Here is a 19,026-nt window from a genome sequence, read left to right as displayed (position 1 = left end):
CACAAACAGAAAATGGCAAAAAAAGATGACCCGGGCCATTTTGACAAAATGGTCACTGATGGGTGCTATACTGCAGCTGAAGATTCAGCCTGCGGTAGAAAAGCACAATGGTAGGAACATTAAACCACTGCCACCGGCCATTTAAAGTAGTGAGGGTAACATCAAACATGTTACTTGAGTAGGTAGGAAAAGGTGCTACTAAGTAACCCCCCAGCACTCAACATAAGATGGTGTCTGCTGGACCTACAAAGAGAAAGGTAAGTAAAGCCAATTTCACTTCACTTTACTATTCTTGGGAACAGTAGCTTGCACGAAAAAAGGTATTGGGAAATCTAAAGGATTTCTCTGTGACACTGCACTGAAGGGACTCTGTGTCACCATACAAAATGTAGATACCTCTGGAGTTGTCAGACTCCAAACACCAAGGAAACACAATTCAAATCCGGTCAATACACATGAGCGAGTGAGAAAAAGAGCTCACTCGCTCCAGGGTAAAATTTAAAAAGTCCTAGAGTCCAAGGTTGAAGGAAATTAGCACAGAAACGAAACGAGAATTCTCCCTAACAGCCGCAATTGGAGCATTTAGGAACTCTGAGAAGCTGCTATTTTCCTCAGCTAACCCAGTGGTTAGGAGGCATTTACATGGACTAACTAGTATGTACCCCCCCCCCACACACCCGCAATATCTAGGCCACATCCAATCTGGGATCTCATTGTGGTTCTTGCAGCCCTGGCTCATAAGCCATTTGAACCTAAGAGTACTGCGGATATCAGATTGGTTACTTATAAAACCCTGCCGTTAGTGGCAGTAACCTCAGCACATAGAATTAGCGAGAGCCAAGCATTATCTGCTAATGAACCGTATACAGTGTTTCACAAAAACAAGGTGGTCCTAAGTTCTTTCTCAAGATTGTGTCCGTGTTTCATCTCTATAAGGAGATTGGGCGTCTAACCTTTTTTCACAGACCCTACTTCTAAACCCGACAAGGTTTTACATTGCCTTGGTGTTTCGTAGAGCACTAAAATGCTAGCTAGACAGGACTAAGGAATTTAGAAGATCAGAGGCACTCTTCATTACCTTTTGGAGGTTCTTCCCCTGGCTCACAGGCTTCTAAAGCTTCAATAGCTAGGTGGATAGTAGCCACAATTACCAACAGCTCCAAAACAAAGCTCCCCCAATGGTAATGCTTGCTCATGCCATCAGAGCGAAGCTACAGCAGTGGCATTTCAGTGGCAAGTCCCATGAGATGTGATGAGCAAAGCGGCAACTTGAGCATTGCCATCCGCTTTCTGTAAGCATTACTGCCTGGATACCAGCGCCAAGTCAGATGCTGCATTTGGTCAAGCAGTGTTAAGAAACCTGTTTGCCAACAAACCATGAAGGGATGTACTCCTCCCAACCTGTATGGTGCGGTCTAATCGCCCATGCAGTATGGGGGAAAGGGAATGGGACGTAGGAGTAATAAGTTACTTGCAGTACTGACTGAAGTACTCCTAGTCACCGTTCCTCTGTACGTCCCACCGACCATTCCTCAGTAAGAGGTTTGCCAAGATGGACCGTCGGGTGTCCGATGCTGCTGAGGGACCTGAGGTGAACTGCTGGTGGGTGGGCTTTGAGCGGTGTGGTCACGCCCTCGGCGGTGCCCATGCACACTGTAAATTTAAAGGGGAAAAGCATTTATGCGGGGCAAAAGGGTTCCGTCCCTATGCAGAGATGCCCATGTAGTACGGCGGAAAAGGGGGCGTTGGGCTAGGAGTACTTCAGTCCCTACTGTGAGTAACTTTTTATTGTTCACACAATGCACACATCCGTAAAGATTCCAATACGTTTTTTGCTCCCTGTCTAGTGCATGAACATATACAAATGGCTGGGCTGTGGAGATTGACAGAGCCTCTACGATGGCCCACAGAAAACAGCAACCAGAAATAGTGCAAATTGTGACATAGATTTTATTTAGCGTAACCTTTTTAATGAAATGTACAATTTTACTTTGTGACTGACCTCTCAACATTGGATCCCTGTGCACACTTGCACATTAGGTACCATTTCCTGGCTCAAGGAAGGGGCATAGGTCTCCAAGGTTGACTGAACAGTAAGGGCTTTAGTGGAGTTGGCATCTCTAAAACATAAGCACATTTTGCAAAATTGGAGAGGACAAACAGGTGCATGGATTGAAAAAGCTAATTTCGTTGTTCACATAAACTGGTTACTTAAAGGAGCATGTGATGCATCTGTACATACTTGAACCGCACAAGTTGCAGTTGCAACAAAGCTGGCGACGTCTTGTGGCTTTTGAGGTTTCGACTAGAGTAATGTGGTTGGCTATGCTGAAAAAGGATTTTTTTTGGCATAGAGAGGTTCCCATGGTGGCAGTTTCTTCTGCATGTACATAGCAAATCTCCTTTGTTCTTTTGCCACAGCCCATTTCTAGTTTTAAAGATAAGTTCGTAGATTGAACAGGCTGGTATGATTTCCTTGTTTATTTATCTTGCTTTTCTTTGTTTTTTTTCAAAGAACAAAGCTGAAGAGCTCAATAGGCGCCTTCCTCTCAAAGGAACAGAAGGTAAGGAAAGCAGCCTCCTGTCCATTTGCAGACTTGTTTAATTGTATACAATTCAAGTGGCACGTGAACGTACCTTGGTAATCAATGCTGTGAAATGCACAGGTCATGGTTATTTATGTTTGAAGAGTGCAACAGTTAAAATAGCTGGTGCGTTCCACTAGGTGTGAGGTTAAAACGTGTAATGGTCTGTTTATTTGGACTTGGCAGCTCTGGCAGCTTTACATATACTAGTATAATTTGTAAAAGACAAAGTTCAAAGGTTTGTTCTACAACAATATTGAAAACCATGCAGCCAATCTCTAAATATCAATGGTACAGAAAGCTTTATTTCGTTTTTTATGGTCCATTTTGCATGGGTCTTTCAGCACGAATGACTGAATCTCAATATGTACCCATGTACAATAGAAGTTAGTTGCATGAATGAATTGGGAGTAGCATCACATTTTATTTCCACCCTGGCTACACGATCTGCTTCCCAATGTACATTAGTTATATATGTCATATGAAATCACACACCTAGATCTTTCCCCGTTCACAATCCTGCTCCAGATTTTTTCTTTTTTTTTTGCCATACTATATTTTAAAATCAACTGGTATGCCTAATTCTTAACCTCAGAGCAAAAACTAAAGAGTTGTCCTTTTTGTGGGTTTAAGCTTGTAGAAGTCGCAATGGTAGCATGCAAGTGTTGAGGCCAGATTCTTGCTGATCTTTTGCTGAAGTCACCTCATACAACCAAATAGAAGCCGTTGTTGGCTCTTCAGACTGGTTTCAGCACCCATGCCCTGTAGGTGCTTGTTTATATTACCACAGCGATAATCAGCTAACACCTGACTGAAGCTAGATCACTCCCCACTCCTGCCTAGCGATCCTAGACCATGAAACCCTAGTGATGCTAAGACAGTTGTGTAATGAAGCTGTAAAATGATGGTCTGGGAAAGATGCTGAACTAATATTGATTAAGGTTTAGGTCAATTTGTACAAAAATAAATGGACCTTTTCCGATTTGACCAAATTCTTTTGTTCGTTTTTCTTCCCAAAAATGTTGGGGGAGACTCCCCGCCCCTCCTCCCACTTCCCCCACCTTAAACTATTCCCTTACTCCACCGCACATCTATATTTAATTAAAATAGACCGAAATTCCTAAAGTATACGAACAATAATATTTGGTCAAATCGGAAAAGGACAATTTGGCCACAATCAAGTATGCTAATACCTTTTTATTGAATTCGACAGCTTGTGTATAAGTGGTGAAAACTGTCACAGACTAGTAATACTGGACCATTGTACCCTAGTGGCGGCTTATGTTTCCTAAATTACCTGATGACTTAGTGATGGCATCCTATTATTCCCTAATTAATTCTAGGCCATTATATCATAAAGATGCTAGGCTTTCTTGGAACAGTGATGGCTGCCCATGTTGCCCTCGTATAATGGTGGCACTAGCCGGCCATGTAAATGTACCGTTGTGCACTAGTGATACTAGGCTGGTATGACCTAGTGGCCATCCTATTGTAATGATAGTAGGCCATCCTGACTTACTCATGGAATCTGTGATGTCCTATCAATGGTATGACATGTGCTACTGAAAAAGGACATTCATCATAATTATGCTCGACAGAAAAGCCTTTGGTCAACATCTCACATCGACAATCGGCTGTCGCATCCATGTTAGGCTTTATCCTAGGGCATTAGCCATGAAGACTCAAGAAAGCAAACTCTAGAAATAATAGACCATTCTTCCAAAGCAAACAAAATCAATCTGCGTCAGACATTTGCACCACCTCTACAGCGCACTGTCCATATGCTAAATGTTTCATGACTTGGCTTAGGTCTCCTGTGTGAGTCTTTTCAGCTCGCTTTTACCTCTGTAGATAGAGATCTAATCTTCTGCTAATGATATGCAGCGGCAATAAGGGGTTTTACTTTCTTTTTACCATGTACTTATAGCCACATAAATTATCAGGGTTTGTAATCTGGCTTTTTAGTTTCAGATTTTCTTTTCAGACGCTTTTCTATATATTGTATGCGTACATCAAAACGGTGAGCTAATAATAAGTGTCAGATCAGCTATGTTTTCAGTCTGCAGTATTACATATTCCAGTTAGCGCACATTTTTTTTTCTTTAACATTCTGTTTTGGGGGGGTGGTAGACTGTTCAGAGTCGCAGAGTAGTCCAATGTTATTTTCTTTCTGACTTTTTGGACGCTACGGTTTTCCTTCTTGTGACTTAATCAACACGTGTGTCTAAATGTTCTGAATAATGTATGAAATCTTGAGAATCAATAGACTATTAAGGCAATATGTGCCTACGGCTTACAGGCCAAAGCAGGATCCCACTGTAAAGTGGCATGATTGAGCTATGCTCCCAGGGAAGAGTGTGCTCAAAGTACAGAGACGCTTCACCTACTAATCCTTCCACCCCCGGAAACTCTTCACAATGTTTTTACGCACATGCTGCTTCTGTATTCTGCATCCTGCACACAATGGTGGCTTCTACATAGTAACCAATCAGAGCTGAGTTCAAGGTAATCTACGAATCTAGTGTAAACAGAAATGTCATATTTAATGTCCCAAGTACCTTCTTACCAAACTGGAAATGTTCAGTAGTGCCTGGTTGGCATTGTTGCCATTTCAGGATCTTCAGTGGGTTTGGCACCAATAGCAAATGTTTTGAGCTTTGCACAAGCACCCAAGTAGTCACTAGGAAGTAGAAGAGCCCGGGGTACTCAGCTGTGCATTCTCCTACTGCTAGAGAACTGCTGCACTGTGAAAAATCCCCCTACAGTCGTACACTGTATTTAATATATTCTCTTTAGGATTCCTTGGAGGAATTACAACATTAGTAATAGCAACTTGCCGTTCATTAGTGAAAGGCCTTTACAGCTACTGTACTGACCTCTGCGTCTGTACCTCCTAACCTCAATCTTGCTCATGCCTTCACCGCTCTTTGCCTACTTTAGGTTGCTGCTTCAAATAATCAGCACAAAAAACACTCTTTTGTAGTGGAATTTCTAAATGAATTTCAAACACTGGATGTTTCTTCTCAACCCTTATGTTAAAATGGAATTGTAGCCTATGCAATGGGGCGGCCCGCCACCAAGAACCATGTTGACTCGAATGTCAAGTCCAAGGGTGTTTATTTAAAAATCTTTACAGACAGGATAGGATAGATGTACCTTCTGGGTACCGAACTGGGCTTGGGACTTTGGCGCTAGGGGCGTCCTTCTCTATCTGGTCTATCCCAGCCTTGTCCCCGCCTGCCTGCCTCCCTAACCCAGGCATCCCTAATGGGGTTGTTAATGTTACAGCCAGGTGTCCCTTAATGTCTATCATTCTTCCTGCGGCTAAGTGCGGCTTCCGTAGGGCATTGGCTACCTGACTCCCTAGGGGTCTTCTAACTCTCCCTCTTCTAGCCCACATAGTGTTATACAGAGTTAGGGACGGTGCCTTCTTCTGCTCTGTCACTCTTCACTTCTCTCTCACCCGCTCTTACCTGACCCCTCACTATACTTGTCGGTTAAGATGGTGTCCTCCCACCACGTCACTATCCCTCTGATCTCTCAATCTGTATTTCTGCCTCTACCCTTAGATCTTACTTCTCTTCTTATTCCTGAACATACTGTCTATCTTACCTCAGGCTATGCCTCTATCTCATTTACCTTCTCTTCATACCTTCCTCCCACTCTACTTCCATGCCTCTTTAGATTCTTCTTTTATTTTCTCGCTCTCTACATGTACCACTAGCCACTCCTATTGCCCTACTCCCTGTCACTCTTACTAGTCTGCTGCTGTTGTTACTCAGTTATTACATATATCCCTTTTCAACTACTGTAGACTACTGATGCTTAAACTCACTAACGCTTGCTATTGCCCTCTAATACCAACTACGCTCCACTGCCTACTGCACTTACTCGTTACTTTGCTACTCCCACTACCTACGATCTCTACCTCGAACTACCTTCGCCACTACGCTACTCCTATTCTACCTCTACTCCGTATACTCTCCACTCACACAATCCACAGACCTTCCACCCCCCCTTAATAATAGCCTTAGCGCTCCTTTTGCTCTTGCCTTCTCTGGTCTCTCGGACGTCGTCCACCACCTCCTGTCCCCACCCAACTAACCCACATTTGTACACTTATAAACACCTCCTTACATACCCCACCCCCTCCCATGATTGATCAAATTACCTTGGCAAATCACCTACCTCGCTCCAGGGGGTGTGCTAGAGGAAGGCCATTGCATGGCTTGAGAGGGCGCGTTCACCCTGCCCCTTTCCAACATGGACGCTGATAGGCTCCAGGGACATTGGATATGAAAGGTCTCCATGGGGCCTTTTAATATAAACATTATATCCCTGATCGACTAGTGGAGCAAGTCCTTGAGATGCCTTTGTTTATAAAAATACAATTCCCCTGGTCGATTAGTGGTGTAAAGGCCTTTTGGGAGGTGTTGTATAAGTGTCAAAGTCTCTGGTAGTTTGTTTAGTGGAGACACCTGTCTGCGTGCTCCAGCAGTCAGTCTGCCGGATCCACACTGGTGTTGTAGTTGTCATGCACCCCTGGTGCCATGTACACCCCTGCCGTGTCCTGCGGCTGGTGTTGCCACGTTTGCTACTCTCTGTGGCATTGGTCCTGTTGCCGGCGTCCCGCTGCTCTGGCGCTGTGCTGCCGGCCTTCAAGGTTCTGCTACAAGGCTGCCATCTGGCTAAAAAAATCATTTTTTACACTATTCAGGCTTGGCCATTGGTTAGAATAAGCACAAAGTGTATTACAGAAGTCATCTGACATTTCACTGAAAATCAAAGACCTACGTTTTTACAAAAATAAAAAAGCAATTTGTTTCTGTACGTTTGATCTTATGCCAATTTCCCAGCCAAATGCATTTCCCATGTATCTAATTTTTAACCTCTTGTAAGCTTTTTTTTCATTTGGTTGCCCTCCGTTTTGTAAGCTGCTGTCAATTCCTTAAAAAGAAAGTGACGTTAGAAGATCGGAAGCACATTGTGCATAACCATAATAGCAGAAAAAAAGGGCTGTGCAAAAGCTAGCATTCTCTTTTCACCCTGTTTGCATACCATGTAGCATTTTCTAACAGAGCCCTAGAGAACATTGTGCAACGAAAAATAATTAAGGCATGTTTCTTGAAACACAGCGCTTCTCTGAACAGCATTGCTTTAGTGTGCTTGTTTGTGTAAGGCATATAATCTAGCTTTGATATGTTTTGCGATTTAGCTTTTATTGCATGAGCATCTGCAGAAGGACTCATATTTTGAAAATGCCCAGAGTTTTCCATATCGTCTATCAGGTCTTTGAAACTTCAGTAAGTGGGTACAGTTATTGATCCTTCGCATATATATGTTTCTAAAATATTGTAACTCGATTAGTCTCACTCTTTCCCACGCACTGTGTCCAAAATCCCACCTACAACTAGAGTACAGGCCTAGACAAGCTGTAGGCCAGGCCAAGGTGAGAAGGCAGTAAGAGGAGTAGCATCTGTAGGACACTGGCAAAGTAGGCTGAAAGTAGACATTTTTCATAGCTTCATTGTTTTAGTGAAACCTGGTTTAAAAAACCTAAGAAAAATTCAACTTTGTGGACCTAGACTGTCCCCTCGATCTCACAAAACCCAAATTGTGACAGGAAAGGTAAGGAAACTCCGACATGCCAGACCCCAGAAGAGCCTATGTTGCAAACGGCGACCTGCAAGTGTCCAGTCCATGACCTCGATGAGACGGAGCAAGCCTTCTCAATTGCCCAAGGATTTCTACAAATCAAATACCGGACGAAGAGACAGTTAAGTTATGTTTTCCTCTTGCTTGCTTTTGCTTACTAGCAAGAACAATTGGAGCTTAAAGCAGTTAAACCAATTGTTCAGCTGGTCATCATTCTGGGTAATGCAGCCTTAAGATGCTGTCAACGGAATGTTGAGCTACATAAAAAAACTTGAATAAATTAACTGAAATTTCCGCTTGATGCTTTCTTATGGGACTCTTTAATCAAAATTCAGGTTTCTCCCTAAATACTCATTATGTAATGGCATGGGGATGCACATGGGTTACCTTCAACAGCATTTCATTTTTCATACATAAAGGTTTTCGAATGAATGGTTATTTGATTCTGTAAGTTCCCGCAGTTACATTCTCGGGTGAGAATGCTCCTACAACAGAGAACTTGAGTCTCCTCAACCCACCATGATGTGTAAAAAAATGGGCATGAAATCCTTGATGCTTTATACAACTACAATGATTTCCATGCCAGAGAAATGTGTAACATAGAATATCTGAATAAATGAGTAGTGCCTTATATGGCCTGCCCATATTTTTACTCTTTCGCCATTCAGCCTAGCTGCATCTCAATTAGAAAACACACTACAAACTACACAGTAAATGCTGAATGAGATTAGCACGCCCTGTATTATATCTGTATGTTGACTAGTCAGACCTTTTTTTCTCAGCAGTGAGTCACAAGTAGGTACATTATTACTTATTTACTTTACATGTTGGCTCATGAGTTCCCTTATGTCAAAGAAAACCAACTGTAAATTAGAGAAGCTAGTTCCTCTTTTGTGTTATCACAGAAGTGTTCATGAAAAAAGGAGCTGAATTCTTAAAATGGCTTTTAAAAGGGAGAACCAGTATAGAGCAGATGTTGCGTGTGGGCATTGACAAATGCAGAAATGCACACTCGTTTCTTGGTTTTTGTGCAAACTGACAAGCTACCAATACTTTGCATGACCTCATGCCTTTGTAGGAGAGCTTCTATTTTATCTGGCTATGCGGCAGGCTCTCAATCATAACTGCTGCCTTTCTGACACTGCTAACGTGCCTGCTAATCTAACATATTCACAGATCCACAGTGGAGCTGTTTATGGTTTCTTTCTATAGCTCCGGTATTGCACATTAGTCTGTCATATCTTTACTTATTTTTATGCCATGCCTGCATGATCTATGCTGGAGCTAGGCATTGAAAGAGTGTTGAAGAAGCAAGCTGACACAAAGGTGGCATGGTTTTGGTTATCGACTTTTACTTGTACTTGAAGAAAGGTTACTCACATTCCCTAAATTCTAAGAGGGGTTTCCCTGCCTTAAAACTAATACTAAAATGGTCTGTTAGAATGGCCGTCAAACTAATTCCCATAGTCTGTGTCACAGCCTACTTTTATCACTCACACTACAACTAAAAGGTAAACTAACAAAAAGCTTCTTCGAGCAGAATGGTTCCCTTCTCTGGCTGCTTGGATAGTGTCCAAACAGAATGTTCTCACAACAAAAATACCAGGGAGAATGACGCCCTTCCCCTGGTTTGTGGGTTTTACCCTGTCTTTTACACAATGTCACGTCCAGGAGAATGCCTCCCTTTTTCTGGTATGGCTTTGCAGAGTTGACAACCAGGCCAGGGGGAGTGACTCCTTTCCCCTGGCGTCTTTATCCAAACTCCTGATTTGGTACTGGGAAAATGACTCCCTTCTCCTGGTATTGCTGCATACAGTTTTTTTCTCACTACTTTCATAATTCTTGTTGGTGGCCACTGCTTCTCTTTCCCACTGTGACAAGGAAGATTTCCTCTGCTGGTTTCAGTGTCTGCTCTTGGTGTCACGGACCCGTCTCTGGTTCTTGTTAGGGTCCCACACCCTTCTCATGCTGGTGGTAGGGTCCAAGACCCTTTCCTGGTGGTCCGTGATCTTATGTCTGGACCCTGATTAGGGTTTCAGACCATGCTTGTATTTGTAATAGGGTGCCCGAACCTTCCCTGGTGGTCAGTGGGTTTCTGTCTGCCACTGACACGAGGAAGATGGTGCTGGAGGAATGACTGACACTGACTAGGTCCAATAACTGCTTCAGTCTCACTGGGCCAAGGGAAAGCTGTTTGGGCGTCTATCCTGCCCGATCCAGTGTCCTGTCCTCTCTGGGTCTCCTGTACCTCTCCTTCCCTTCTCTGAGCTATAGGTATGTCACTGGGGCTTCCTGAGACCAGGATCAGCTTTGTCGGCACCTCAGGCTTTGCTCCCTGTCAGGATCCTCAACGTGTAGTCTCACTGCCCACCACTGCTTCCTTCCTTCTCTTGGTCGTGAGCTTGGCTCTGCACTGACAGACCCAATGGAGAAGTCCCACAGCTGTTCTCTGGCATTCTTCGAATCCTTCTGCTGGTCTGCCAGCAGGATTGGAATCTCCTGCGCTGGAGTTTGTATGCACCTGCTTGCTCTCACGGCTGCGCTTCACTCTGCGGCCAGACTTTCCACATCTGATTGTCCTTTGTTGCTCTTTATACATGTCCAGTTCCTCCCATGCGAATTACAAGAGTCCTTCGACTCTGTTGATGATTAAATCTTCATGCCTCTGCAGGTGCACCTCGTACCGGTACAAATACAGACAAGGATCTTTGTCTCCTGTATTCTTCCTCATCCTAGTACTTTGGCTTTATCTCCTAGGTCACAATAATTCATAGGTTTGCTTTCAATGTAGTGGCCCTGAAAATTAGGGGTGGTTAGGGAATGTCGGGGAGTGGCAGTATTTAAAGGCCTGTACCACAGGCGATTGACCTTGTTCCCATAGGTGGGTCCCTCTCCATTCGGTCCGCCCGCATTAAACCACCCGCAAGGGGCCTATTGGGTACTGGCTGCACCTCCCTACCCTCATGGGAAATGGCTCCCCATTGGGGAGAAGTGACAACACCTTGTTAATCGTCGCAGCATGTACTGACATGCATATGTCTGTCTGTCCCTGTACTTCCATTACCTGTCAACAGCATCTGTAGGCCTTTCTCCTAACCTCCTTATCTGTGGTATAGGCCTGATCAGATCTGTCAGCACCCTTTGCACATTATCAAATGTATTGGGCCACTCCGAGTCACAAGAGACGCGATGAGAGGAGCTTCAAAAAGCCCACTGCAGGCTAAAGAATGCCAGAGTATTCTATTAATCCGGGTAAAATTAATTGATCATTGAAAACTTAGTATAGTTTAAAACCCTTTTAGCTTTCTGGAGTGTGACCTTGTTCTTTACAAATACGCATCTGCCATCTCACGAAAAACACAAACTTTCTATATTCGATTTCAACTCGCATCCCTTTCCTCAGTCAGTTCATTGGTTATTTCCAAGTGAATACTGTGAGGGGTCAGACAAGAGAGACGGACACAAAGTTGTACTTTTCTCACCATTTGCCCTGATTATTTCAAATAAAAGGATTTGGGATAAAGTGGACACCCTCTTGTCATCAGGAGGTGGAATCAAGTGATGCACTAGTGATTAGGACGTGGTTTAGTAGTTAATTCAAAGAGGTGAATAGTGTAAGTTGTCGCTATTATGTGAGGAGTTTGTTGGGAATGAGAACCAATTAAATCTCTTATGGTATCAGTATATATTCGAGTATACTGATTTGGTGCAACAATAGGAAATTGTTAACTAAACACAATGGTCAACAGACTGTATTGGGACTCTTGATAATGTTATCACTCATTTTACACAATGTTATTTTGTTATTTGTTTACATTTATTCTCCTCATACTTTGTGATTCAATGGTGATTTAGCATTTTTGGTTCGTATCAACCATTTAGTTCTTGTCAATATGGTTATTGCAATGAATTTTGACCATTTTTATGCATGATATTATATGCATAACCGCCCTGATGAAGACCTGAATATGAATTCGTCGAAAAACGTGTTAGCTGTATATCAGATGATTATGGCTGTATAATAATAATAATAAGAACAACAAAGATAAAATCAAGAATGAACAGAAAATGATTTGTTTCAAATAATTTACACATTCCAGTTGCCTTTTAATTCTATATTTGAAAAACTATGAGTCCAAGAACACAATCATTTTGGAATTAAGGTTCAAAGGACAGGTGCACGAGTTAGCACTCGTTTCTTATTTATTGTATAGTATTCTTGTCGGAATGGCATAGCAAATCTCGCTTGTTGTATAATGGTTTGTCACCATAGTAAAGCAAATAGTTTCTTTCCACCACACTATTTATACCAACAAAGATTTTCTCCATTAACTAACAGCTTCTTTCCTGGTTTACTCGCCTGCCAGGAATGCTTTCTACTTGACACAACTGTACCTTTCCTGGTTCATTCTCCTGCCAGGAATGGTTTCACTTTTTATACAACCATTAATGTCTCTTTGATTGTGGCAATGTGGGTTTCACGTTTTCCCAAACTGACATTGCATGTATGAAGAATATTTGCCCTTATGTTTCTTGTTTAAAGTCTCTTGGTTAATGGCACTGCGGGTTCCAGGTTTCCCCAGACTGACATATCATGTGTGGAGAATTGTACCCTTTTTTCCCTTCTCTTCCACTTGCGATGCCTCCAGGCGGGTGCCTGTGAGCATCTCCCTCCACCAGTGTGGCTCGTTCCATGACTTTCTGCTCCTGCTTCTCCCTTCAGGCTGTGACTGCCTCCTCTTCTCCTGCCACACTCATTTTTAAATCTCCCGCACAGCTGATACTCATTAGAACAACTAGTCTGCACCTTGGGTTTAAAGTTGTTCCTATTCCACCTTGATTCTTCTCTCATCTTCCTTGTCCCATTACAATGGGTATTATGGGAATTGAAGTCCGTAATGTTTTCACTGTTTTAAGGTGGTATTGTTTCAATTGTTGGTTGTACTTAAGTTTGTCATATACAGAGGATGTGATGTGTAGTGATATTTTATGTTCAGGACTGTTATATATTGAGGGGATGTCGCATCCAACGTATGGATTCCTAAGGGGTAAGAATTTTGTTAAGGTGGTTTTTCAGATACTGTTCTTTGAATTTTAACATGGAAGGAGCTTGCGCAATGACAACATGCCATTAGATATTTGGGAATTATAGGATCTTCATCCTCCTAAATATAAGAATACTGCGTCTCTCCCAAGGGAGTCGCCACTTAACTCCATAAGGCCATCTCCTCCCATGTGATCCTCCCTCATAATGCCACCCCAGGGTTGGGATCAGGTAGCTGCCTTCCCCTGGCCACATGAAAGGAGACATTAGGATGGGGAACAATGATGACTCTGCAGGATTCATCACAATACCTTGTCATAAGTATTCCTGAATTCAATAACACTATCTGTTCCCGGCAAAACATACGCCACTCTAGTATATCTTAAAGGTCAATCAATATCTGTCAGTGATTCATAGGGTCACTTCTCTCCCCCTTCTTCAATATATGAATTAACACTGATCGCTTCCAGGAAGGGGACGTAGGTTCCTGTGACTTATTAATGGTCATTGAAAAGGCTAAACATATGGGAAACTGTCTTCTTTTGTATTTGAAAGGCATATTTGTATCAGATGGAATGAGAGGTATGCACGGTATAAGAACAGCATCTTAGTTCAATCCATCGATTGCAAGGGCCTCTATGATGTGTCTTTGTAGACGTGCAATTGTCAACCTTGTTCCAGTACAGAGTCCCTGTGATGGCAAAGGATTGCGTAGTAGCAGAATTACAGTACCTACTTTCAGTTTTAGCTTGTGAGGAGGAAGTCGTCCTAAAGCGTTTTGCTCTTTAGAGACTGAAACGTTGAGCCAGTAATTAATAGTTCATTGACACTGGAACCGCTGTGCCCTGTGTGAAGAGAAGTGGGGGTGGAAAAAAGGAACTTGCCATTATTCTAAATGTTTGCGATAGTGGAAGGTGGAGTTCACCACGTAGAACAGTGCTCATTCTGTTTGTTAAAATGATAGCTGTTGTTGAAGTAGGAGGGCACTTTGCCATTTGAACAGCAGAGGGCAACTGAGCACTGATAAAGTGCATCATCTGAGTATGGAAACATTCCCAAGCGAGATATATATATATATCATATATTTTACCACTGCTCCTAGAGCCCTTTGACATTTACATCTTACCAGTTCCAAGTGCGTTGTAGCAACATTCACTTTTGTGCTAAATTGTCTGAACAATTTAATTACACAAATATAGATTAGTAAAATTAACTGTTATTTTTCTTAATGGAAATTATTACTTCTTAATATGTATTTTTTAAATTCGGTATTTTAAAACACAACTCTCCAGAGCATATTTGATAATGATTCATGAGCTTCTTTTGTGTGAAAACACATATATACTAATGAAACTGCTATTTATAGCTTGCACTATTACCATCGTCTTGCCTCCATGTGTTAAAATCATGTTATATTCATTCGTCGTATGCTACCAGTCTGAATCTAGAAACTGAGAACAAAAAGGTGCCTTCAACTTCTTTCTAGAATTTAGATGATCTCAAAATAGTTTTAATTTCCGGAAACTGGTTCTCCCTGATTAGATTGGTTTATATGGAGACAGCACACCTTCCACTCTCGCTTACATATGTCTCCGTATTTTATCAGCCCCTGATTCAGACCTCCACTGTCGGCAGGTTATACATGTATCTCACAAGTATCTTTTAGGAAGTTAGGGTCGTGAGTTGAAGAATACTCAGTGCATCATAGTGATGTAAACCGAACTTGGTATTGTGCGGAGAGTGCAAGGATGGCAGGATGTGGGTGTGCTCGGGGTTGGTGGAGCAATATTCATGCTGCTGTACTCTGAACTCATTGCAACCGTCTAATGTATATATTTGGGAAATCGCAGGCATATGCCTTTTACGTAGACCAGTTGAGATATTAACAACATAAGCACAAGGTTGATACAAATATATACCTGAGTATTCTGAGGCTCTAAAAGTCCTTTCTTGTTGTTGCACTAACGTAAACCTCTATAAACAAGATGCAGCTCCTATGACTAGAATTTCAAATTTAGTTTGGTTCTATTTCAAATAATTTCGGCTCATCCAGCAGTCTTTAACTTCCATAAAACCGCGCAAAGAGCCAGAGAATGTAGGTACACTTTGAATGGCAGCTGATTATCATGTGCATAGTTGTACACACAGATACAGGAGTGGATAAGGGTTATCCGAGGAGTCATATAAACATTAAAGCGAAACTGTGATAGGGCAGATTCCTGCAGAAACCCTACATTTCCAAGCTCCTATTTTTGTTTCAAGAAATACCACCCAATTAAGTGCCCACCACTGGATTATGATCTCAAATATTCATGCCCTCAAATTATTAAGCTTCATGGCATTGGAGGTTGCTGACAAATCCAGCAGCACCAGTGCTTCATTCCTTTATGATCAACCTCCATCCTGAGATGGTTCAGGAATGCTGTGGCAATGGACTCAGTCCGATGTCATGATTTATTCAGGAGTTGGTGAGTTTGTAGGCACTTAGCTGTTGATCCATTGCTTGTTTCTTAATCTTTGTTTTTCGAAGTGTCTGGTGTGCCTCATCAGAGATACTGTGTCTTTCTGGTGTTCATTTGGCCGACCATGTACGATACAGAACGTTTATTTTTTTTGTTTTTTTTTTTGGTAGGCTCTGCAATCTTTGTAATAAACTGCATCCTTTCCTGGTCCTATTCTTATTGACATCAGGAATTTGCATGTCCACCCCTGAAATAATCTACAGTTTAAAGTGCTGAAATTGCTTAGCTGTACACATAGAAATGCCTGTTCATGGATCTTGAAGTCTTATAGCGCTTGCAATGAGAAGTGTGCTCCAACAGGTTTTACTTGTCCAGTAACCTTCCTTTGTAGATCTGGAACTTTGGTCCGCTCTTACAAACTGAACCGCAAAGTGGTTGGCACATATAAGTGTCGGGGGAGCTATGGCTGTTATTGTTTCAGGGCACTAGGGTATGCGTTTGAATAGGAGAAGGCTAGTAGCGAGGATTCACATTTTGCTAATAAGCCACTTGGCAATACTTTTCACATTGTATCACAGTCTATAATACCAAGACTGCCTCCCTGCCAATTGTACGATTAGTGGTCCCAATTTTATTGTCTGGCGAAATCATATACTGCGGAGGATGAGGCTGGCAGAGGAAGTAATCCAGGTTTCTACAACAAAGGTGAAATCTGACTCTTGCTCCTGAATTAGATCAGGTTGGTGCCATGCTTAACAGGATCTCAAGCCTTAATTAGCTCACAGGTATATGCCTGGCATTTCTGTTGCAGTGAAGAGCAATACGGCAGGGTACATGCTTTTGGGGGTGAGGCGGGAGTTGTTTGAATTTTCCAGTTTTTGTGGAGCATGGGTCAATATGTTCCATCTTGGGCACCAGAGATTGTGGACCTCTAAAGAGAAGTATGTGGGGGCTATAATGAGCAGGGGTTTGGACTGTTGGTCTGTCTGAGGCATTGGCTGCCGCAGACAGGCTTTCTTTTGGTGCCCTTACACCACTCCGGCTGTGTGGCGCTGCAAGATCAGAATTTTAGTAGCACGTATGACAGAGCATCTAACTATCCCTGTGTATCCATAGTTTCACAGTTCAATCAACTTTTCCTATGCTACTGTAAAAAAAGTAACATTTTGTTAATAGAAAGCATGACAGTGGGGCCTCTTAACGGCACACCTCAGCTATTTTTGCAGTATGGGTGATGAATGAAATGACCATTTCTGCGTATTGTGCTTAGCATTACAAGCATATTGTACATAAGGTATGCTGACTTGTATGCATATTTTATGTGTATTGTGTGCTTTCTTGCATTTATAGCAGATGGGTATGAGTGTACTGAGAGGAGCCAGGAATGAGACTCCGACACAGGGGTTTCATGCTTTTGAACAATACCTTTATTAAAATAAAAGGTGTTTGGAAAATACCTCTGTCCCTGGCTCTAAGAGGTGTTTCCCTACCTAAAACCCAAACTAAGGTTCTGTCAATATCGGAATGTCCAAAGCAAAATCGTCCCGTGTTCAAAGTACTATTCTGGCCCGCACACTCTTAAAAATCAACTGTAAGGTAAAAAGGGAAAATGTCTTTGGCCTAAAATGGTGTACAAATGTGCAAAAAGGAAAAAGGCATAACTCCAACACAAAACTTTCAAAACGATTTAGTTTTGTTCCAGAGGGTGATTCCCTTCCCTGGATTTCTCTTCTCTCTGTTTTATATTAAAGAATATCAGTTTCTTAAGTTTCTCTTGATCAACAACATGGCTGTTATTCTTTATCTTGTTAGGATACCTGGTGTACTCTCCTGCCAGGTTTTCTCTCCTCTTTAATATGTTAGCACAGCCTTTGGCTAGTCCGGATATATCCTTATCAGGATTTGAGTAATGTATATTACACACTGTTGAACTTGACGATGCCTGGTATGCTTTCATGCGAGGGCTTCTTTGTATGCACGCACTTGTAACTTGCATTCGCCTGGTATGCTCTCCTCCGGATCTATGTGATCACTGCGCCGCCGAATATGTCGACTTAAAAAATGCCGACTGCATTCACGGCGACGCAGTGGTCACATAGTAAAAATATGAGGCATCTACAAAATGTTAATAAAAGGATGCTTAATTAAAATAATAATTATATTTTATCCATATATTAACGCTGCATTGAAATTAAGTTTACAGTGTGATTATGGGTGAGCGGAGACGCCTTTTTGGCAGTAGAAAGCTGTTGCGTGTATAATCCTCGGTCAAATGACACGCTACGTTACACTGCACTTCATTTGATGGATAATTAATTTTTTGTTTAAATACCCCCGATACCCCTGGGGTCTGGTGCGCAATACAAATAAACAAAAACAAAATAAAATGCTTCTGCACGGATTCATAAAATACAGTTTTTCCGAGATGAACCGACTGCGGGAGTAATACATTTGGAGACAAATACTGAACCTAAAAAATGAAAGTAAATGATCCATTATTTTTAAGAAATAAAATATTGCATGTTAAAATGTTAATCTCAATGCTTTCCGCCTTTGAAGAATCAATATGTAGTTAAAGAAGTAATCACTAGTGACTGTCTGTAAAAATTCAATGAGGTGATGCCGCACAGCAAGGAGATGGAAAGTGAAAGCACAGACACCCTTGACATTTCATATCGGTAAATGAGACACGGGGCGGCAGTCAAAAAATGAATGGTCATAGCCAAACCACCCTGTGTCTCCTTAAATGCATGGAATTGTCGAGACAGCACATTCGTTCACTGAACTGCAGCTCATGAATGAAATGAAAGGGCATTTCCGTGACACCCATTGTCAACAAAGTGATCTGCGATGTGGCGCAGGAATGAAATGAAATGGCACCTACATACCATGGCACGCTTTCATTGCTTTAGTGTACTGCGGTGCAGGAAAGGAAATGTATGAACAAACTGCGACGTTAGGAATAAGTCACAATTTATGTATGGGACTAAAGCGCAGTTAGAATTGTGTGGGCAACATTTTGGTACGATACCCTTTTCTCCCAGGGCTTTTCTTATATGTATTCTTGCACCTGTTATTCTGCCTGGTATACTCTCCTGCCAGGACATTTCTCAAGTGTGCTCTGTGGACACTCTCAAACCCCACAGTATCTTATACCTGTATTATCTTCCCTTGAATCCACCTGGTATACTATCCTGCCATGGTTTCTCTCACAGGTGTACTGCATACACTCACCCACAAGGCAGTGTCTTATGATTATTCCGCTTGGCCTTTTTTTAAG

At 42.2% G+C, this 19,026-nt stretch overlaps 1 protein-coding gene across 4 annotated transcripts in view; it reads left to right on the top strand.

Moving 5' to 3' along the window:
- The window catches only part of ENPP2 (ectonucleotide pyrophosphatase/phosphodiesterase 2), a 1,757,842-nt gene that overhangs the window by 1,492,529 nt on the left and 246,287 nt on the right, over positions 1–19,026 (top strand). For all 4 annotated transcript variants that reach the window (XM_069621550.1, XM_069621549.1, XM_069621547.1 and 1 more), the window contains exon 19: positions 2,516–2,564. In XM_069621550.1, the coding sequence (XP_069477651.1) occupies positions 2,516–2,564 (49 nt within the window). The remainder of the gene's footprint in view (positions 1–2,515; positions 2,565–19,026) is intronic.

This window comes from Ambystoma mexicanum, chromosome 5q (assembly GCF_040938575.1).
Source record: "Ambystoma mexicanum isolate Mex_15411 chromosome 5q, UKY_AmexF1_1, whole genome shotgun sequence".
In the NCBI taxonomy this organism is placed as follows: Eukaryota; Metazoa; Chordata; class Amphibia; order Caudata; family Ambystomatidae; genus Ambystoma; species Ambystoma mexicanum.
This window is presented reverse-complemented; position numbering and strand designations above follow the sequence as displayed.